The 24,864-nt window shown below is 29.9% G+C and overlaps 1 protein-coding gene across 3 annotated transcripts in view; it reads right to left on the reverse strand.

The window, feature by feature from the left end:
* The window catches only part of mnd (L-type amino acid transporter minidiscs), a 62,850-nt gene that overhangs the window by 8,830 nt on the left and 29,156 nt on the right, over nt 1-24,864 (reverse strand). The window contains exons 1-7 of one of the 3 annotated variants that reach the window (XM_016068957.4): nt 15,877-16,603; nt 4,894-5,019; nt 3,348-3,447; nt 1,870-1,914; nt 1,661-1,784; nt 753-856; nt 20-116 (exon numbers count right to left, since the gene is read on the reverse strand). In XM_016068957.4, coding sequence (XP_015924443.1) covers nt 20-116; nt 753-856; nt 1,661-1,784; nt 1,870-1,914; nt 3,348-3,447; nt 4,894-5,019; nt 15,877-16,354 — 1,074 coding nt within the window. In that variant the 5' untranslated portion in view covers nt 16,355-16,603. Of the gene's footprint in view, nt 1-19; nt 117-752; nt 857-1,660; nt 1,785-1,869; nt 1,915-3,347; nt 3,448-4,893; nt 5,020-9,238; nt 10,298-15,876; nt 16,604-24,864 lie in introns of those variants that run through there. The other 2 variants (XM_016068956.4, XM_016068958.3) reach the window with 2 other exon arrangements.

Below are 24,864 nucleotides of genomic sequence, written 5' to 3' on the forward strand. Positions count from 1 at the left end.
TAAAAAATCATTTACTTACCAGAAACACTAAACTAGGAGCTGGAGTCAAATAGTTTAGGTTTATCATTGAAAGGAAAGAGGGTAAATGGCCTTCCCTAGCTCCAACAAAAAACAGTCTGCAAAATATATATTTAAAAAATGTATTCATTAATTTCAAAATATGGCAGCAACTTATTCAAAAATTATGATCCCGATTGTAAACATTAAGGAATGAAAAATATTTAAATTTTTTTATAGTTAATTCTTTTTACCTTTTAATTGAATAATAATTATTTTGAGTAATGCTTATTTCAACTTGTCGCAATTATTTCCGAAGATGAAATTAAAAAGTAAAAAGAGATTTTAAGATCCCAAACATTTAACTTTTCTGAGACCCGCTATCACTAATATTTAAAAAGTCAAAAATTAGATTTTGTTTATAATAGTTTTTAACTAAGTTCGATTTTGTGTCTAATTACGAAACTAAATAAATCTTATCTTAGAACGATTGTTTAAACAATGAAGATTGTATTTTAAGTAAGTCGAAATCTGGTAATTAGGTCAAAAATCACTTCTTTGTCAAGTGAAATTTGATAATCGTACATATTTAATAAACCTATTACTAAGAAAATAGATAACGTAAAAATATATGACTATTAAATTCTTTTCTGTGATTTATCATGCAAATTAATTTAGCTATATTTGATTGTTAGAATACATTTGAAGTGAGATTCAGCTGAAATTAACAGCAATTCATAAAGAAATTATTTTACCGGGCTGAGGCAAATATATTTCCATTCAATCCTCCAAATGTGGATAGAGCAACAGAAAATGGCATTATCCAGGACATGACGCCAAGAACTTTTTCTCCGAAAGTCTGTAAATAAAGAATTGCTTTATTCTTTTTTTTTTTTTTAAACAATTGCATTCAGATGCAGATTACATACAGTTAAATCTTATTCTTTAGTTAGATCTTAACTCGCAATTTTAATCTTTACTCATTATTTAAATCTAAACTCGTTATTTCAATCTTTACTCGTTATTCAAATCTAAACTCGTTATTTCAATCTTAACTGGCAATTTTAATCTTTACTGGTTATTTCAATCTTAAGTCGTTATTTCAATATTAACTCGCTATTTTAATTTTAACTCGCTATTTAAATTTTAACTCGTTAATTTTTTTGAATAGAAATGCCTTTTTTTAGCTTAATGCTGCAATTTGGGACTGATATTTAAATAATTATGATAAAAGAGCAATTTGTAAAAATTCTATAATTTTAAATTATCTTTGCTTATTATTATACGATTGTATACCTTCTAAGATTTGAGGCATTTGCAAAATATTTTTTCAGTAGTGGTGAGTTAAAACCTATATCTTTAAAACAAGAAGAACTTTTATAAATTTTTTTTATCAGGATTTAAGGAGATACTAAATTGTCAATCTTGCAATTTATGTATTCGTTTCAGTTTATATAGAGTGGCGGAAAAAATTCTTTTAATTTTATAAAATATTAATGTTTTACATTTGTTAACATTATGAAAAATATTTTCTAAAACTACGGAAATTTCGTAATAGTTAGAGGGTAAGTGACTGTTTTTTTTTTATTGCAATAAATTTTCTTTCCTAAATTTCGCTTCCACAACTCATTGAAAAATTGGAAAAAAACTTGTAATTTCGTACCACTGCCACAGCATTTGAGGAAAGAACTTCGTCTGGCGTGAGTACAGCAAAGTAAGCTACATTGGCTAATACATAAATGACTGTGACTAGAGGAAGAGAAATGTAGATGGCTCTAGGCAAATTCCTAATTTGGAAAACAATAAAACACTTATTAAATACAAGATTACAAATCATTTTTTTTTTCAAAATGAAAGATGAGTAAAACTTACTTGAAAGGATCTTTCAGTTCTTCGGTTACAAAATTAAGGAAATTCCTAAAAAAAAAAAATTAACATGAAAAAGTTCGTGTTTTTACAAATATTTATAGCACGACATTTATTTTAATAAGAATAATGGTAAAGAACAATAATACATTTTTTTAATCGATTTTTTTCACGTAAACTGTTAAAAAATTGCTTCTAAATGTGGGAAGAAATATTTTACACATATGGATTATAATTGGTACTCCGTATTGGGAGTAATTGTGCATAAAGTTAATAATTTTCTTATAATATATAAAAGCAAAAACAATCAGTGAACTTGCCTGAATAAGGATACTATGTATATTTATTTCGAATTGTATATAAAAATTTTTTGCTTAGTAACCTATCAAAATTAGATAAAAAAGGTACACGACTACAAAATATTCAGAATAAAGTACAGCAAAAAATATCCGTAAAATCAATTTTATTGTAAAATCTATTTTTACCGTAAAATTTTATGCCGTAATTTTCACTGTATTTATTTAATGACGCTGATTCATTGATTTTGCAATAAATACTTCTTTGAAAGTTAGGATATATCAGATTTTTTTGTTCCATAAACTTTTACAGTAAAAATTTTAATTTATTATTTCTATGAAAATAAATAAAAGTGCCACTTTCATTTATTTTCATAGAGTGCCGAAACTTTTTAACGCAATTTAATCAGGAATTTTTTACTGTGTACTTCTTAAGGACTTCTATGTGGCAAAAATGGGCACTCGCATAAATACTTATACCTATCACTAATTCAATTCTTGCAACTCGAGAGGAAGTGAAGTGATTAAGCCAAACCAAAGATAGTATAAGTTCTTTGGCCAAACCAAGTGATTTAAATCAAATTTAATTGGATACTCGAACCCCATTGGCTTCTGAATCGATAAATGCGGTTATTTACCTACGATGACGTCACTTGTAGGTATCCAGTTAAGTACTTGTGACCTTGATCATCATCTCACCTTTCATGGAACCAATAATATTTTAACTACGTACTCTGACTAAACTCAGTTAAACATACAGTTAAATATGAAAGTAAATACAACTAATTTGACGTTTAGGAACTATAAGGCTTTAACTAATTATGTTAATCATAAAATTTTGCATTATAAGGTCATATCATGTGATAATTTTATAAGAAAGAGATACGTTTAGTTTCACAACAGAGTATTATTATATTATTTATTAGAATAATATGAAAATTATACTAATAAATAGAATATGAAAATTATTTCAATAAATAAAAAATATTTATATATGATAAAAATATTGCTGGTAAAAGCTGTTATAACTTTTATTAGCTTCATGCTGATGATGCAAAAATATCTGGATCTTCTCTGTTCATTAATGATCATGTAATTTTTTCTTGTCCAATGAGAATGCTCGTCACTGTCAAATGACAGTTATCTTTAGATTATACGAAAAGAACTAAATAGAAAACAAATACTTACCATCCTGCATAGGAAAACAATCCTGAGTAAAATGAAAGAGCTATGTAACCAGGCTCAGTTCTTGTACCTTGGAATGCATTATCGAAGTTATGACTGCGTCCTTTAAGATGAAAACATAAAATTAAAGGACTAAACGGAACAAATACTTATTTTCAACATTTTCATGAGTGTGTGTGTGTTTTTTTTTAAATCTTCAAAGTGCATTATGGTTACTTCATTTTAATTTTTCTAAATATATTTATAAAATACATCAATTTATTAAAAAACTTAATAATACTATGTATTATTAAGTAACTCATAATAATACTATGTAACAATGAGTTTACATAATAATACTATGTAAACTCATAAATGAAAAAACAACCAAATAATTTTATGAACTAATTAGTGCAAGTAGCATTCCATTAAAATTCATTAATAATGACTTTTCTTGAAGCTAAAAAAATATTGTAAAGTTAGCGAAAACAATTGAAAATGCTAAAAACATATCTCATAGCTTCATTGCTTTAAGTTAAATGGTTCAAGAGCCCGATACGGATATGAAATTGGAGCTCAAATTGAAGGTTCTATATTACAAGCTTAATGATATATGGTGCTAGAGAATTTATCTGACATAATAACAAATATGAGGAAAAATTTCCAAGAACATTTATTCTGTTTTGTTATATTTAAGAGGTTATGAAACATATAGTTTCATTTTAAATATGTACATATTTAAAATTAAACTATAATATTTATCTCATTTTACTTTTATAAGTAGGATATTTTTCATCGTTCTTATTTTATTAGTATTTTATTAGTTATTAGAAATGCAGAGTTTAAAAAATTTCGAGGACAAACACAATATTTCAAGTGTATAATATTCTTTTAATTATTATATTCGTTTTTATTCTATTAATATCATAGTAGTTAAAAAAGAAAAATAATTAAAAATATTCCCATTACAACATTCCTTCTATTTAATTATATTTAACAGGTTATGAAAGGGAATACCTATTTGAAGTGAAACTATAATATTTATCTTAGTTTACTTTTAGAAGTAGAATATTTTTTATCGTTCTTATTTTACTGGTATAACAGTAAAGAAAAAAAGTTAAAAAAATTCCAGATATATTTATTCCAGTGATCATTCTTATTTTATTGGTATCTCAGTTGACAGAAAAGAAAGAAAAAGTGTTAAAAAAATTCCAGACATATTTATTCCATTTGAATATAATTAAGAGATTATATAACACCTATTTAAAGTTAAACTATAATATTATCTTAGCTTACTTTTATCGGTATTTCTCTTTATTTGTAATGTTCTCAGTATCTTGTTTATTAATAATAAATAAAGAGTTGAAGAAAAATTCCAGTCATATTTTTTACGTTTCATTAATGTTAAGAGAATATCAGAGAGAACCCACAAAATATGAATTATTTTATGCATCGAAGCAGGCTCATTAAAACTCAGTGCAATTATGTGATACAATTGAGTTTGAAAACACAATTAAAATCAGTACAATAATTTTAATGAAAAACGAATACAGTTATTAAATTACATTACCCATGCACATATGATATGCTCCGGCAATGATGATGATGATTAAAGCTGCAACTTTAGCGAAGGTGAACACATCTTGAACGCGAGTAGCCCACTCCACGTTTCGACAATTTATATAAGTTAATAAACCTGAAAATAATACTGTCCATTAATTTTTATGAATTGTAAAAAAGTAATAATAAATCATGGAAGTTATAATTTTTTTAATGGTATCGTATTGTTTTTTTAAAGTAATTTTATGTAAATAGTATATTTATGGAAATAAACGTTTGACAACATGAGGAAGCTTCATTCGTAAATAAAGATTATAAGCATAATAAAACATGTTTAAATCATCTGGGTTTACAAACAAAAAATTTTCTCGCATGAGTTCAAATTAAAAAAAAAAAAATGGCTGAGTTTTTAAAACAACAACTTTTAAACATTTTCAAAATCATATTGAAAGAAAAAAAAGGTTATTAACCACAGGTACAATTTTTAAAAAACCATTTTCTTCATTCCAAATACACAGTGATCTATATTTCAATAAATTTTTTTTAAAATTTTTGTTGTAAAATTATTTATATACTACATTACTTTATATACATATATATTTAATTTAATTGTCAATTAATAATATATTAATAGAAGAAATAAATACAGTTATATAAATTTGTAAAAACTAAGTTCATCTAGTTTTAAGCGTTTACAACTTTATTATTTTGAAAATTTTTTATATCTTGATAATCACAAGATATAGACAAGATGAGACTTTTACTTCTTGATAATTACCATGTTTATATCAACTTGCCTTCGTGTATGTCTGCTCGGGTGGAATTTTGTAATCGATTTTAAACTAACTTACCGACAAGCTACAGACTTCGAATTTGGCGCATAGTTCAGAATTGGATGACAATGCATGAAAATGAAGAGAAAAAAGACATACAAAGTAAAATAAAATTAAAATTAAAGAAAAATTAATATTTTCGCGATTGTCTTTTGTTGTCGATTTGATTATTTCAAATTAGTGTCACATGTCAGTTAAGTTTTGTGTACTGTGAGTGAAAAAAATGACATTTTGGAAGTAAGTACAAAAAATAAAATAAAAATAATATTTTTAAAAACAATGTTTTTGTAGTGGAGAATAATAATTAAAAAACAAAAATTTGAAAAACGAAAAACGTGGGGCGCATGAAATACATAACAGTACATATACACATACAAACACACATTACTTACTCGTACACATGCACAATCACATCAAGATACAATTACACATATTCTCGTGAGCACACATACTGTTACTGTAATGTATTTCATGCGCCCCACGTTTTTAAATTTTTTTTTGGCAATTTAATTGGCAATTAATAATATATTAATAGAAAAAATAAATACAGTTATATAAATTTGTAAAAACTAAGTTCAACTAGCTTTAACCGTTTTCAACTTTAATTCTTTGAAAAACTTTTACTTCTTGATAATCACAAGAGTAATTTATAAAAAGTGCATTCATTTGCTAATTTATGCAATAAAATATTATAAATGTCTTATGTGTTAATACAAAATCAGAACTTCTTTTTAAAATATACTCGCATGGGCAAGAATAACATGACATAACATGTTACGAAAAATTTGAATACTTAAATTTTTATTCAAATTTCAGATTTATTAAAGACTAGCTGAATACCCATTTTCGTAAATGAAAGAATAAATTATCAACACTAAGAAATCCGGCTCTAAACTGTATCAAAACATTTAGTAAAGCTAAAATAATTTAAATTTTATTCTTTTCTTAATTTTTGTTGTCCTTCAGATTGATTGTTAGATTAAACAAAACACGTTTTAAAAGTTCAACTTATCAAAATTAAGATTAATTATACTCATTATAATTAAGCATGATGTTATTGCTTGCGATCTACTTACTCATGATAATTGAAATTTATCTTAATCAATCATTTTATTCCCTTAATTTTGCTTTTTAGTTCATGGGTTATTTTTTCAAATTTTAATTAAAAACGAATTATTTCGTTTTACAGAGACGCTTTTCAAAAGCGTAACTATAAACAAAATAAACGTGGTTTTAGATAATTTATAAAAATTTTAATTGGGTACTTGTGCACTTCAAGAAAAAGACCTCCCCACATGTGACCTCTATGACGTCAGCGATAGCTAATCTTTATCAGCAAAATGGCGTATTAAATTTAGGCTAAATTTCTTTGCATTAATTAGAATGTTAATTAATGATACGCTAATTAATCACAGAGCTGTATAACACATCGAATTAGTTGAAATACAATTCTCTCTCGCCTACTTCTTTTACTTGACTTAGATTTATTATTTGTTTATGCATTTTATTTAAACTGTGATATACTTTTGTTTTCTGTACCTGGCAACTTCGATGCATAATTAGTTTGTTCATGTTCCACATGGATTCGTACCTGTCCTTGTGTTAAGTCTCTGTGTAAATATGTAGTAAAGGAATTGAAATCGTTGCGAAAGATTATAGAATGTGTCATTTAAGAGAATTGATATTTGACTGTCTTGGCTTACTTAAAATAGAATGGGAAGAACAGTTGCTAACTTAAACAAATTCCACGTTTTAACAACCAATCAGGATCGAGGTACCCACACTACGTCACTTGCAGGTATGCCATTCTGTGACATTATTCCACATTGGTTATGCTATGATTGCATAACATCAAAAATGAATAATTGAATAACGCGCAATAGATTTTCAGGGAATTTCTGTTTTCTCTCAAACTGAATTGTAAATCACTAAATATCATTGATGCCAATTATTAATATCTAACTAACTGAAACTCGACTATTTAACTTCTTGTAATTTTTAATATTTTTAAAGATTTAAAAAACGGAATCATCTGCAATTAAATTTATAACAATGCATAATGTTAAACAAATGAGAAGAAATAATTTTTCAAGCATCCCCACTACGCGTTCTAAAAGTATTTTTTAAACGAGTTATAGGATTGAGGGTTAAAATTCCTCCTTTTATGATTTTCAAATGAAAGCTGGTCTTCATTGTACTCTAAATTGTAATTTTTTTTGACAATCACTAAAAAATTATCATACCTATTCATACTTTTTGGTACATCCATTTCACAATTATATTAATTTTTTGTATTCCTATTCGGTTGATACATAATTGTCGCACTGATCAGAATTAATTTCAGTCGGTGTGTTGGGTTTGGACTTCTCATATCACAGTTTCCAGTGCTGGTAAAAGCTAGGTCTTTGATTGGACTTCACTTTCTCCAATCGTGAGTTAGTGATTTGGAATCATTCTAATGTAATGTTCCCGGTGGTTTCTAAGCCAGAAAAGTCAGCGCACCGTTAGACGGTTGCGGAGAGTGGTGCACAGGGCGGGTGATTACCACTACTTACCTGACCTCTGGTCTAAATTATGGTATAGTAGAGCAAGCACGTGCCAGTATTATCTTTGGCTATTTATTAAGATAAAATTCGAGACAGTCGTGAATAAAGTATGACGTTAAAAACCAAAGTTATAATTTACGTCATTGTAAGTAATTTTATTTGGGCAATCAGTAAAAAGTATGTCTGAACAGTATATTTATTTGAAGGTGAATCATTTGTGGGTTTAAGAATTATAAGTCATTTTTAAGCATTCTAAACAAAAGAATAAAAAATGGATTTTTTGACATCGAAGTTAGACATTAATGTTACAAATTTGCATATTTTTTTCGGATATATCTGCTCATAGCTGAAAAGATTCGTAGAAGCAAGTCCTAACGGGACATTTTTGAAATATTTGAGGCTTCACGTTCATCTTGTTTTAGTTTTATTATCTGTACAACATAAATTTATTTTACTAAGTTATCAAGTTTCGATGTTCTTATGGGATAAAGATACAAACTGAAAGAATGTTATTGTTTTTTCGAAATGTATGAAAGTGCCAACTGAAAGTTTATAAACAAGAAATAAAAACAAGGTATAATTACATTAATCTTTAAACTGTCAACGAATAACTCTGGAGAGCCTCTCTGTTGGCAAATTTGAAAGTCCAAACGCTATGACTTGATTATTTCAAATTAACGATAAGGATGAAATATATTGCCAATTAAAGTTTTATGAGGAAGAAATAAAAAAATGGCTAAATCTTCATTTCCTTCAGCCAATGTGCCAACTTTAAAAGTTGATTTATTTGAATTAACATTCACAGCTCTTCAACTTACGTTGATAAATATGGAGAAAATTATTTCAGTGAATGGTTTTAGATTTTTTTCCCTAATATATTTTATATTGAAATGATTTAACTACAAGCAAATTTTAATGTTATAAAAATAAAATACTTTTGCGATGTATTTTACATTTGTATAAATTTAATACTTACACAAAACTGATCCTGCAATCAGTCTGATTGCTAAAGGCGGTATATTGCAGCCAGGAAAAAATGGTGCTAGAACATAATTTGCAAAAGTAATGGCAGATATTGCCTTACCTGCAGGTCCTGTCACTACAACTCCTACCCATATATACATGAAGGGTATTAATTCGCCGTACATGGTATTTAAATACGTAAAATCACCACCAGATTTTGAAAAAGTTGTTCCAAGTTCTATGTAACTTAGAGCCTGAAGCATGCAAATGAAACCACTGACTACCCATATCACTAAACTCATTCCAACAGACCCAGTTTGCAACAAAATTCCTTTCGGCAGTAGAAAAATACCAGTTCCAATTATACTACCAACAGTCATCATTACACCATTCCAGAGTCCGATATGTCTTTTTAATGCAACATTGTTAAGTGGTATCTCATCCTCCGAACTTGATAACACAGACTTCAATTCAATCAAAGGTGATTTTTCTTCCATTTTTCGCATTTCGCCTTAAACTCGATGTTCAGGGAAAAATTCGCCTCAAAGTTTCAATTTTAAATTTCGCATCTATATACAGACATCAAGCTTGCAAGATTTTGGGGGCCTATATGAACATGATCAAAATCAAAAGAATAACTTTCAATTTTTGCATTTGTTGTCGTTGCTGAAATGGAATTACTTTTCAAATATTAAAAAAATTAGGTCGAAAACGCTTTTCATGTTCGCATACCTGTGGCTTTTCAACATATTGACAATGTGAGCCATTTTCATAATAGCTGTAGAGAGCCCTGGCTAAAGGTGGACAAAACTTATTCTTTAAATCACTTTCACAAACTTGCAACAGCTATAAAAATAACTGTTACACAGCATATTATTCGTTAAAAAGCGTTATTTCGTGGGACGACAGAGCCTTTGTAGAAGAATGTCGAAAATTCTAGAGGTACACTGCAACTGTCACTATAATCACGTTTCAAATATGAATGCGAATTCAAGAAAACGTTGCAAAAAGGGAGAAAAAAAAGAGAGAGAGAGAAAAAAAAAAAGAAAATATACCATATCTCTCATGAAATCTGCAGTCAGGATTTTTTGTTGTTGTGGCTGAAGCTATAACTGATTAACAAAGCAATTTTTTCCTGTATACGAGACATAGAAAGCTGAATACACACAATGGAGTGTTATTCATTCCACGATTGCATAAATGCATAGTTTTTAAAATGATAGATACAGGGTGATTTATTTCTTTTTTCTCTTCGCGCTCACTTACGAATTCGGTGTCCTCTCATTCTATGTAAGTTTTTATTTGGGTACTTCTTAATGTATTCTGCGTTTTCTTAATTCCGCCGTAACTAAGTTTTTGTATCGAAAAAAATGTTTTTGTTGGCTGTAGTGTTACTTTTTTTTTGTTGTCCATGTTTTAAAGGGGGGACCTGAATATTTCATAAATTCGAAAAATTTTTTATTGCATTTTTCGAATCTTTGTACCCTTTCTAATGTCTGTCTGAAACGATTTCTTGGTACCTAACTTCGATTGGAAGTTATACCGGAAAATAGAGAGTCGTCGCTAAGTAGGTAGAAAGGCCCGTTCGGCCGGATTAGGAGGGGCGACATTCTTTTTGTGTCTCATCCATTCTGTTGACTGTATATGGAAACTTATTGTAGGTATTTCATTTATCGACCATTATATATATGAAATTAAACGTTTTCCCCTACCATAAGTCAAAACTTTAAACGCGTTTATCTCAAAACGCTGTTTTTTGACCTGGCCTAACGTTTTTCTCATGATCTATACAACGAAATAAGCTGTTCTTTATTTTAAATTACATAAAAATATATTATTTAGAAAGTAGGATAGGATTTTTCTGATATTTTTATATTTCGATTTTATATTAGTATTTTAATGAATATTTTCTTAATGAAAAACTTAACTTTTTTTTAAAGCTGCCGCCCTTTCGGTAATATTGCGAACATCAAAAAACCGCTAAGCTACTTTTTAGATAATGTCTTTATGTTTCAGAAAATCTAAGCAAAATCATTTTCCTACGTTTCAGAACTTCTAAATCCATGAGGCCAGTGAGGTGCTACTTTTTGATGACCAGCCACACACACACGGAGCTGCCACCAACTTATTTTTTATTATTTCGTAAAAGAAATTTTTTTAAAATAGACTTAAATTGTAGCTAAATAACATAAAAAAACAAGGAGTCTCTGCACTAATACACATAAGGGCGATCTTTGTGCTGAAATACAAAGTAAGGTAAAACAACGTCACGTTGCACTTCATCAGTGCAACAGCACTGATGAAGGTTGCCCTTTGAGCATCCGAAACAGCTGTCTGCATTTCATATATTTTTTGTGCTCTTAAACGTTGTTTTACCTTACTTTGAAACTCTGCATTGTCTCTATTACTTAAAAAAAAATTCAAGAAAAACGTTAATATTTTAACATCTCAGGGTGGGGTCCCATTTTAAGACAACTCGATCTACTATAAGATATTCAAAAGAAATAAAGTTTGAGTTTTTTTTTTTTTTTTTTTAGTTGAGAGACATGAATAATTTGAAACAGTGTTACTCGTTAAGAAACATTCAGTCTCAAAAAAATTAAAAAATGTAATTTATATCCAGATTGTTATGAAACGAGGAACTGTTGATCCCTGATGAAAAAATAGCCAACAAAAACATAACCTAAAAAAAGATGTAAAATTTTTATCTATATAATCCAACAGTATATCTTTAAACATCTATTCGTATAATATGACAGTACACCATTAATCATTCATCCGTATAATCCAACAGTATATTCCTAAACATCTATTCGTATAATTTGACAGTATATCCCTAAGCATCTATTCGAATAATCCGACAGTATCTTTTTAAATATCTACTCGTATAGTTATAATCCGATACAATTATACGAGAAGATATTTAAATTAATATAGCAGCATACGTTTAAATAATTATTCCTGTAATCTGACAGTATCTCTTTAAATATCTATCCATACAAACTGAGAGTATTTATTTCAATTCAATCCGACAGAATCTAAAAACGTTGCTCTGAAGTTTAAGTTGAAATTCGGCAAATAAGGGAAAAACACTTGTTAAATTAAGCACAAAAGCGCAAAATAAATTTTCATAAATTTGTAAGCACAAAATAAATTTTCAAAAACATTTGATTACTTTTTCTTATTCAGATTCGTAGACACGACAATTCTTTAAATTTTTCTCAGATTTCATGCATGTATATACAACGATAAATGTAATTTGTATGAATTATGCCTGTTAATATGAAAAACATTATTTTGAGAAACGCAAACACTTGTTTCATTTATATTTATGTTAACTAAACAAGTTGTACCATTCTCATTTATTTGAATTTCAACTTATACCCTTAGATCAATGCTTTATTTATACGTGTATAAAGTCAAATTACGTATATATGATGCTTTTAAGAAATTATATTTGTTTTTTTTCTTGAATTGTTTTGCAAACATTTTACAATGACTACTTGCGTAAAAGTTCACATGCTTACACAAAACTAATGCCGCTATCATTCGAACTGCCAGAGATGGTATAATACAGTTGGGAAAAATCGGTTCTAGAACATAATTTGCAAAAGTCATGGCAGATATCGCCCGGTTCGCTGGCATTAGCACTACAAGGTTAACCCATATATACATGAAAGGTATTAATTTGCTATACATATTTTTTAAATACGTATAATCACATCCAGATTTATCAAAAGTCGTTCCAAGTTCTACGTAACTCATAGCTTGGAGCACACAAATTAAACCAGTGACTACCCATACCACTAAACTCATTCCGATAGACCCTGTTTACAATAAAATTGCTATCGGCACCAGAAAAATACCGGTTCCAATCGTATTGCCGATAGTTAATGTTATGCCATTCCAGAGTCCAATATGCTTCTTCATTGCGAAATTTTTCAGTGAAACGTCATCACCAGAGTTTAGCAATAAAGGTTCTAACTCGATCAATGATGCTTCTTCCATTTACGGTAATATCATTGATTTCTTTAAACGATTACTTTGAATAATTATCGTACAAAATGGATTAGTTTTACTAATAAGTAATTGCTTTCTTAACGCAGCTCTAGAAAATATATCCTAGCGATGAGTCTTAGTTGAAAAAATGAAGGAAATAAAGATGAAAATAATAGTAAAAATTAGCATTTTGAAACGCACATCTTCCACGTATATTCTATTCAAAATGATCTCGCGTCATTCACGAATCAAAGGTTGCAAAGTCAACTCTATTATATCTATTGCATTCGTCAGATAAAAATAAACCACGAGTGGTTACTAGCTGAATAAATACAAAACGTTTCGTTTTGATGTAAGAATCCTTTTCCATACTCGCATAGAAGACTAAAAGATTTATTTTGCACTCGTTTTATTTTTATTACGGATATTTATTTACTAAGAAAATTTTAATCTAAATGAATTCGGCTAAATGAATGATCCTTATCAACGCCTGCCGACATTTTGCGATACAACAATCGAATTGGAAAAGTAACCAAGCGTTTTCTTATTAGCTCATAACTTTTTAGGCTTATTGCAGTGAAGTGCACATATTAAAGACTGTAGGCTTATTAAAGACCTACAGATGATTTTTCTATCAGCCTGATATATTTCAGGAAATTTATAATTATACCAGAGTAGAAGTTTTGTTATAAATAGCCTCGTAAGAGGTTTAGTACAAAAGTCGAAGAAAATTCAGTCTGTAATTCTTAGTTTATTTTTTTATTAGCATAAAAACATATAAGCTGATTACGCTAATTCTGAAAAATATCAAGAAAATAATAAAATGCTGAAAAGTTTTCCTTCTTAGCCGCATTAGAAAATGTCCGAAACATTTGCAAATACCTGGATTTTTCAACTAGCTTATAAATAGGGTTCACACCAACAATAGAAATTTAATCGGACAATACAAACTTGAGAAAAAAATATCGAACTACAATTGCTTGATTTATGTTATGGTACACATGAAAAGTTATTAATTGTCATCTACTACATCCTAAAACCACTTAGGTTCATTATCCTATGATGATTAAAGATTAGAATTCGTTAAAAAATTAGTGAAAAGAAAGAACTAAAATAATATTAAAAAATAGATTCTACACACAAATTAAAATGCTGAGACCGAATAGTAGTAGTAGTTAATTTACGTAGCACTAGAGCTGCACAATGGGCTATTGGCGACGGTCTGGGAAACATCCCTGAGGATGATCCGAAGACATAGCAATTTTGATCCTCTGCAGAGGGTATGGCACTCCTGCTTCGGTAGCCCGACGACCTGCACGTGAAGTCGGGCACTTGACGGCAGAGCAATTTAACGACGACCAATACCGCACACCCTCGGTCCCTACGCAGTCTAATCCAAGTGGTCACCCACCCGCACACTGACCGCAGTCAGTGATGCTTGACTTCGGTGATCTGCTGGGAACCGTGTCTTAACGATCAGTCCACTGCGGGACTGAGACCGAATAAATAAATGAGAAAGCAAAAACTAAAAAAAAATATTATGTAAAAAATTATCTAAAAATTCTAAATAAAGTGAATTTCAAAAGATCAAAAAATTATGTTTTATTGATGAACAATTACAACTCCATTATAGGCAGAAATACCAGAGTTTGTGGTGCCACATAACAGAAATATGTATATACACTGTAATTGTTATCCTCATATACATCCATCAACGACATAATAAGAGTTTGAAAATAACAGTTATTCCATTTGAAAAATTTCAAAACTAAAACCTAATCTACACGTTGGTAATATTTTTTAAATGCATGGATTTTTCGATGCAAAAAAAAAGAAAAAAATTATTTTTCGTTATTATTTTGTTATTTCCAAACATATTTCTATGCGACAATATTGTCGCATATGCATTTGATTTTAGCGATATTCGTAGAACATCAAATTGGACACTTTTATCCGAAAATAACATTGGTATTAAATCAACCGGAATCAGTGCAGTAAAATTTGAATAGCTGCATATCTATTCATTTTTTGTTTATTTACTAACAACACATATTTTAATGTACATTAGAATTAATTTAATGGCTTCATTGCAGAAACATTTCGCTTAAAAAACAAGCACATTTTTAATAATACATTCACATTAATTATTTTAATCGGTAGTTATTTTTTCGGTTTTATGCAATGTTTTGTGCGTTAACTAAAGTTTTCTAATTGAAAATGTGTTTCGCTTACCCCAACATCAAAACTGGGGGCAACTATTCACCAAAATTTTTTGTCATTGTAGAGCGCGTAGATTTAGAATCGAATCTACAAGATAATATATATTTTTATGAAATAGTACATCAAAAGAATTTTTTATGTGACGCCGTTAGGAAAAACTACATAAAATTTTTACATTTGTTATCAATTACTTTTACTTACATAATTTGTACTCATCTCCGGCACAGTTTTACTGCTAATTTTGTTTCTTAATTGATCAATCCATTGATAGCTTATCTAAGTTAACAAATTCTATAACACTGAGAAAATCCGCAAGTTGTTTAGGAAAGTAATGTAAACAAATAAAATCTAAGAAAATTAATGAATTCGGCAACTCTGAGAAAATCCTCTGTTAATTTTGAGAAGTAATGAAACAAATAAGGTACTACTTACATAAAACTAATGCTGCAATGAGTCTGATAGCTGACGGCGGTATAGAGCAATATGGAAAAAAAGGTACCAGCATGTAGTTTGCAAATGCGAGAGATGCAATAGCGTTTCCAACTGGTCCAATAATTAGAATGAAGACCCAAAGGTACAAAAAGGCTAGTAAATCACCAAAACACATCTGCATATAGGTGAAATCACTTCCTGACTTAGGGAATGTTGTTCCCAGTTCAATGTAACACAAAGCACCCATCACTGACAAAATACCTGTTAAACTCCAAACTAACAGTGACATTCCTACAGATCCTGATGTCAAAAGAACTCCTTTAGGAGATACAAAAATACCCGTTCCTATAATTGCTCCTGTTATTAATGTAATACCATTAATAAGTCCAATTCTTTTCTTGAAAGATATACGGTTAAAAGATTTTTCCAAGACGTACGATGGAGTCAAAAGCAAACTGGTTTCGGACAAAGGAGCCATTTTTTCGGAAAAACTTCTAATCCTAATTAAATTTTTTTTAGCTTTCTTTTACCCGAGAAACAGTGATTTAGAACACAAGTTTAATGTCCATAAAGTTTTCCGCATAATTTCATTCTGGAAAATACTTTTACTGTCAGAAATTTGGCCACACTGTTACGTTTCAGTTAATGTAAACACCCAACTACGTTTGCTACGTTTTTCTTAAGGATGAGTTAAGATGGCAGTTCGCCACAAGATTTGAACTTCAAGAGTTCATCGAAGTTTTCTTTTTACATAAGAAATCCTTTGTCAGCATAATCTGATAGAGGGATGAGTCTTCGGATGCGTCCGGATAAAACTAGATTTGTTTCCAATTTGATTAGCAAAAGAAAAATATCTCTTCGATAACAAAACCACGTGCAGAATTTAAATAAGCTGAAGATGACTTATTACGACCGATAGTATAACGATGCATAGTATAACGATTGATAGTACAACGACACATAGTATAATGGGGAAATTAGACGACTGAATACATTCAAGCCATCAAGGGTCGTAGTAGGTGATGAGTAGGACATATGTCCGCTTTCATTTCAGTGTATTAGTCTATACTCGAATTTTTTATTAAAGAAATATATAAAATTTAAAATGTTGGTTCTTTGGAATTATTCTACTAATTTCTATCACATTTCGGTTTTTTGGTAGAAAATTTTTTATATATTTGTTTTTGAAATTTTGAGCATTGAATCTTTTTATTTTATTTTATTAGCAGCGCTGAACAGCCGACCCAGCTCTGAGTTTATATTCAACAACGTAGCCTAGCAATTTTGAACACATCCCAGAAGACAAGGAACTTCTGGATCTAGCATTGGGACAAACTAGCGTTTGAGGAGCACTTTTGATGGAACTAACATTTGCGTTACATGGACAGAAAAACCACGAAAACCTCCCACGGTTAGCCCGATGGCAAAGGGATTCCAACCCATGATCCGTCTACCACTGAGGATATTTTACATCAGCACTGTGGTCTTTGCATGCCGGGAGCCAAATTCGCATTAACCAGCCACCGCTGGATTCGAACCTGGGTCCCCGCATTCGGAAGCAGAGGCTCTATCCTTACATCCACCAAGGCAAATATTCAATACTTTATATTTTATAACAGTCTTTGAACAGCCGACAAATTTTTTTTTGAGTTTGCATCTATCAATGTTCTACTCCGTAGCCTTGTAATTTTGAACCTAATCCAGAAGACAAGGGAGCCCCTGGATCAAGTATTGGGAAAAATTTGACTTCGCAGAGCACTTTTTTTTATTTAAGGAAGCCACTCTTGCGTTACAAGCAGAGGCAAGCCACGAAAACGTTTCACCGTTAGTCTGACGGACAGGGGGATAACCCATGATTAGTATACCACTGAGAATATTTTTCGTCGGCACTGTTGTCGATACAAGCCAGGTGAGGAATTCATATAGGCCAGTCATTGCTGGGATTCGAGCCCCGGTCACCTCATTGGAGGGATAGTGATCTATCCATTGAGATCCCACTGCTCGAACATGAAATATTTTATTTTATCCCCATCGTTGAACAGTCGACTCAGTTTTGAGTTGACAACTACCAATGTGAAATTCCGTATCCTTGTAATTTTGAATCCAATCCAGAAGATATGGGAACTGTCTTATCAAGTATTGGGAGAAATTCGTCTTCATGGAGGACTTTTAGAGGGAACTAACCAGCATTTACGTTACATAGAAACGAAAACCACGAAAACCTCTACGGTTAGACTGACAACAAAGATAAGAAAGAGAAAAAAAAAACGAAGAATTTCTCCATACGAGAAAATTCACATTTATAACACGAAGTTTAATTCTTAGAAACATCGCATTTTTATTCAAATAAAGAAGAATAGTTAAGGGATTAGGCATGGAGGATAAAATTTCTAAATAAAATTCTTTAGCATTGTTAATTACACACTGTGGGAATATGAAAAAGAATGGGATTCAAGACAATTGATAGCATAGTTTCGTTATCATCTTATTTACTTAACTTAATTTGTGTAATCGGCATTGGAGCATCCACTAGGGACCTATTGCTTCATACTAACCAATGAATGATAAATAAAATGTTTTTAACAACATCTGCTTGAAAAATAAATACTATGCGTGTAAAGAATTGGATTAATGAGAATTAGGAGGATTTAATTTCTTTTAATATTTTAGGCTTAAAATGGATATGTTTTAGAAAGTTCACCATCCAGAAAGTTTAAAAGAGGAATATAATTATCTTTTTTAACATATGAGTTTACAAGAACAAAGTCTTATATGTAGTTAATATAAAAACAAGATTAGAGGAAGATTTTAGAAAACCATAATCTCAAGTTTTTTTTTAATATTTTCCTTTGAAAACTTTGTGGACAAAATTGCTTATGTTTTTATTTGAATGATAAATTAATCCTTTAACGCAAAAAAATTAAAATTATTTTATGTTTAAAAAAATAATATTTGGAGGGTAAATTATTTTTTGGAAGTATGAAAAAATCCTGTTCTTTCCAGTTTGGTGGGATAAAATAAGACATGCACAGAAATAACGGAGAAAACTTTTTTTATTGAAATATGTTTTATAGAAACAAATTAATACTATTTATGAACCTCATAAACTAAGAAAATAATGGTCTAAAAATTAAGAAATTAAAAATATGTTCTTAAGTTTATCATTAAGAAATATAAACATGCTTGTAATGCATCGTTTAATTTATCACAAATTAAATTATTTGATCAGATCTTAGAATGGAAATTTCGAATGAAACATTAATCATGTTTCTCTGCAATACAGGCTACATGCACCTATAGTTTTCTATGGGATACCTGCTAGTGACGTAGTGCGGATATCTCGATCTTGATTGGTTGTTAAAACGTGACCTTTGTTTCCGTTAGTAACTGTCCTTTCCACTCTATTTCGAGTAGGCCAAGCTCGTAAACTATCAATTCTCTTAGGTGACACATTCTATATTCATTCACAAAGATTTAAATTCTTTCACTATATATTTCTTAACACAAAGACAGGCATGAAGCCATGTAGAACATAAACTAATTATGCATCGAGGTTGCCAAGTACACAAAATATAAAAAATATATCATGGTTAAAATAAAACACATAAACAAATAATAAATCTAAGTTAAGAAGAAGGCGTAAACGAGGAAGAATTATATTTCAATAAATTTAAATGTGCGATACGGTGCTGTATATTATTAATTTCACGTTAACTAACATTCTAATTTATGTGAAGAAACTTAGCTCAACTTTAACACGCCATTTTGCATGTATACGATCAGAGTGAGTATCCGTGATCATCTTCTTGAAATGTAAGTACCCAATTGAGATTCAATATTTGATTTTCCAGGTATTTTACTTGAAGTATTGTGGTATGTTTGATTAATTACCTGATCATGTCAGACTGATTATGTTCCGGTTTTATTTGAGCATCATATAAAAGAAAAAAGACTACGTATTTAACACGTGATATGAAACCTGATTTTACAATTTAAAACAACAGTTACAAAAAAGTATAATCAGATGAACTCACTTAAAGTAAATCTTCAAGCAATTAAAAAATACAGAATTAATTCGGTGACGCAATAATCATTATTTTTCAAACCACAAGCTTTTGCAAACAAATTACTTAACTGACTTTATTTATGCCCAAATAACACGGAGCTTGCCTGCCTAGTTTCTAGTGATTTTTGATAAAAAGCAGTAATAGTCTAGTCAAAAATGCCAAGACCCGGCTGTGTACTTTCCCTCTCGCTGCTCCCACCTCCCAAACTTAAATTTTTTTTAAAAATTACTGTAGGTGCTAAAATGGCAAAGCTCGACTAAGTACTAAACTCTAAATAAAAGAGACGACATATAATGAAATTCTAAAAATAATTTATGTATTTTCAACAAAAATTTAAAGGAAATAAACCGTCAAAAAATTTCTTAAAGAAAAACGAATATATTGCAAAGTAAAAACTTATCATTAAAATGTTAGCGAAAGTGGTAATAATTAAAAAAAAATATATGTATATAAAATGTAAGCAATTTTTATCGGTCATCTAGGCGACTCGCCAAGAGTCAAAGGTGAACGCACGTTTGCAGTTGTTTAAAGGCGAAGATATTAAAGAGATTATATCTATATTTAGATATGTTTTTTATTTATTTACATCACTCTCCGTAGTTTATATGGCAAGAATAACTTATCTCTTTATCTTCGTGATTTAATGTCCAATGTAGTCTAAATATTCCATAATTCATTAACTCTGAACAAGTAAATTCTGTATCATTAGTTTTTAATATAAGTTTTCATGAAGTTCAGCTGGGATAGATTAAGTGGTTAATTGATAATATTTCGAATTAAAAGCTTTAATTTTTTAATTGGATCCCCGCAAGTGGCGTCCTTGTAGGTAAATCGCGGCATTTATCGATTCGGAAGATAATCATATTCGACACACACGCGTCTTCACTTACCAGTATCCAATTAAATCTGATTTAAATCGCATAGTTAGGCATAATCACTCAAGTTTCAAGTACCTAAGTAATGTAAACTTTGAAAAAAAAAACGGTTGTTTCATGTAAAAAATACTGTACAATACTTTACTGGAAAAAATAAAGGTTAAATTTTATAAAATAAAAGTTTTAAGGACTACGTTTTGAAATCAACTGAAAAGGAAAAAAATTATTTTTGTCAGACCTAAAACGGAAAACGTACGATGCATAACTTCTCAAAGAAGCAGGTGGAATTTATAGAGAATTTATTCCGAAGGCAATAAGCGATAAATTTTTTGTTTCGAATAGGCTGAAATTAAAGTTATTTTTTCCTTTTAGTTTTTTCGGGAAACATAGTTAATAAAATTATTTTCATCTTAATTACGCGTCTGTTAGTTTATTTCGGAAAGTAATCAAAATTTAATTTGGTGTTACATTTTGCTTGCAACATTTAGAAAACAATTGTATTTTGTACTGTCTTCTGACATAAAAGTTCCTACGGAAATTTTAGCACACTGGCTTGTCGGAAAGGGATATGAATTAGAATTGACGAAAAATTCTATATGATGATAAAATGACAATATTAATACTGCTAGCAGCGTTCAGACAATGATTGAAACTTTTATTATCATCAGACATAACGCAATGTTTCAGTAGTATTTTACGCATTCTTGTTTGTTAGAAAGTGACGATAAATTTCTTGTGGCGAAAAAGTGATGATAAATTTTTTTGAGGCTATAAAGTGACGATAAATTACCTAAGGCTATAAAGTGACGATAAATTTTTTGTGGCGATATAGTGACAATAAATTACTGGTTTCGATAAAGTGACGATGAATTTCTTGTGGCGATAAAGTAAAGATATGCTCCGCATGCAATGGTCAATAAAAACATTTTACATTTATCAGACGTAGAGTTTCAATAGAGATTTGAGTGCTTCAGTTGGTTAGAAAGTTGTCGTAATTATGATGGCAGGATTCAGACAGACACAGAATCGACTAACAGACACAAATTTGATTTAAAAAAAAACATAGTAAAAAAACATATTAAAAAAAGGTCAGAAAAAGCAAAAATGACGAAATGCTTTAATAAGTTGATTAAAATTAGAGAAATGTATACAGAAGTAATAAACAGAACTAGTGGGCTGCTCCCCCTGCTCGCTAACGCTCGCCAACCCCCGAAAAATGATACGCAATCTTATATGGTTTGCTTCGCAAACCAAGCTCACTTCTCTCTGCTAACTTAGGTACATTGCAAATGCACAAAATTCTAAGAATTCAAAACAATCATTCAAATCCAGAATAAGGCATTAAAATAAATTTGAATTCAAATAAATGACATGTAATTCGTTAAACCTATTAGGAATGTGCTATAGTATAAAATCTTAAAGAGTAACAGCACGACTGAGACTCATTTTTCAATGAATAACTAATAACAATAATAAAACAAATAAATTCGTGATATAAATCAAAAATCGTCAAATAAATTCGTAATATATAAATTCGTGAAAAAAAGCGCTTTCGACAAAATACTAAAATAGAGATCTATCGACAAAGACTGCTCACTTCTGCCTAGCTTAATAGTATGAGATTGCCGCAGCTGATAGGGTGAATTTCGGAAGAAATAACATTTGGTGAGAATGCTCTTTCTGGTTATTTCAGTTTCCTTTTTTTAAAAGCGCTATATGTTGAGCCACCTCAGCTAGATTTGGCATGGGGCATTTTTAGCGGCAATCATTGGTCGATTTTCTAGCGTTGCCATTCGGAGAGTTGTAATGAGGCTTTTTTTTGTCGCCGTGTAAGAGAAATATATATATAGATAGGTAGTTATGGCTACCGAATTCCTAAAAGCAAAACAATATTGTTTATATTTATTTTCTTGAAAGGTTATTTTTAGTAAAATAACATTTTATATTTTCTTTAACAAATTAGTGCCCACGGATAATTCTTAAACATACTGTTCTATAAATGATAGATAAGCTCACGGGAATGGGTTTTCGTCATGAATTTGAAGTACTGTATATACTGTGTCTAATTCAAATCCTCGTTTTTGCTTACAAATTTCTGATATGTTAGGTATATAAGTGAACTGCTGAAAAATCAGATAAGAAAATTTCAGTTTTTGTTGTTGTAGGCCATTAAGTCGAGAGGTGCGATTGTTCTTATTTTCCAATGACGCCATCTATGACCAAGACTTTGACTTCTGTCACACCCGTATATTGGGCGAACCCATTCATACATCCATTCATTCATCCACAAATCGTAATTTTGACCTGAATCAGAGAACGATCAATCTCCAACTCAGTACCCCCAGAGGTATAATTTGTTATGGGAACATGGAGGACTTTTTGACCTGACAGATTTAACGAGCACCATTTACTACACGCGGAGTCTTCGACCGGCTGGATTCGTACTCCCGTTCTCACGAACGTGTGTCCAGTGCCCTACCAACCAGTCTTTCACGAAGCGAAAAAAATTTCTAAAATTGAAAAATACAAAAAAATATGTCTAATATATTTTTAAGTAAAAAATATAGTTTTTTTCTGGAAATCTTTTAAAAAGAGTAGAATTTCGAATTCTTCAGATGGGGGATGGGGCAATTTTATGCAGTACTTAGCAGATGAGAAAAAAGAAGAATACATCGCGGAATGGGATCCGTATGATAACATTATTATATCAGATACAGATGATGTTTTAAAATCTTAAAATTTGTAGTTATATGGTATATTTTAAAAGCATAGTAATTAAAAGCATATTTTTATTTGAAATACTTTAATAAATTATTTGAACTTTTCTTATTTTTAATTTTTTTACTGTACGTAATTTAAAGCTTTCTAAAATAAACCTTTATATGTAAATAAAATAAAAGAAAAATGAAAAATTAGTTGCACGTAACATATTAAAAATAGTTTTTGAAAAGGGTTTACAGAGTTATTCATATCTATCTCATTGTTTCAAATACACCGGTATTTCATGATCACCGAATGTCCTTTTTCTTAAGTCGACCCCTGATCTACTTATGCGTCGGGATGAACGGTAGTTAATTTTAAGCATTCATTTATTTTAAATTTTATCAATAACATTATTCATTAAGCCGTTAAATGACAAAATAACGTTCCTCTTTTTTAAAGTTTTTAATTTCGTCCTGACAGTAGTTTTCTTAATATCAAGAAAAAAAGCGATATAAAGCGGACAATCCCAACAAAACTGAAGAGAAAAATATACTTGGAATATATCTTGTTTTATTTTACAGTCTGAGTAGAAAAAAGATCGACATGCTTCCAGAGCCAAAAACGTGATGCTTTTCATCAGAACAACTCGTCAACGATGGTAACTTAGAAACTAGAAAATACGCATTTGTCAATAAAAAATAAAGAAATCTATACATGTAACAAAATATGGAATTTGTGTGTCTGTACACTGTATTGCGGGAACACCGTAAGGTCTAAAAATACGACATTGAACACTTGAGTACACGATTTTTCAATTATATATTTAATACGAAGACATTTAAAAAAGGGAATTTTCTCATTGGCTTAGCGAAAGTCACTATTTTAAAAGAAATTAGAGACTATGCAGTTTTGTTAACTATTTTAAAGATAACATCAGCGATATTTGCTAGCGTATAGCTCTAATTGAAGATACATTTTTTTTATTGCGTGCTCTGTAATATTTAATTTTTATTCGTTATGCAGGGTTATTTGAATAAAAGTTTTGCACTGAAAAGTAGAAATAATGGTGAAAGAAAACTAATTCGTTGATGATGAAAATAAAAATAACACCAGTGTTATTATTGATTCCAATGATAATTAAATTTGTTAATTGAAGTAGAATAATAAGCTATGAACTACTAAGCAAAATTAATGGAAAAAATGCACTTATTCGTTGCAGGGAACCGTAGAAACTAATTTTTTCACCTCGTAAGAAGAGCGGATATTCAGCTAGTTAAAAATGATAATAAAAATAAAATGAAAGGATACTAGGGAAAACGTGGTGGCAGAAGGAGATAAATCTG

Source organism: Parasteatoda tepidariorum, chromosome 4 (assembly GCF_982258835.1).
Source record: "Parasteatoda tepidariorum strain Cologne lab strain chromosome 4, Ptep-v5.0, whole genome shotgun sequence".
Taxonomy (NCBI): domain Eukaryota; kingdom Metazoa; phylum Arthropoda; class Arachnida; order Araneae; family Theridiidae; genus Parasteatoda; species Parasteatoda tepidariorum.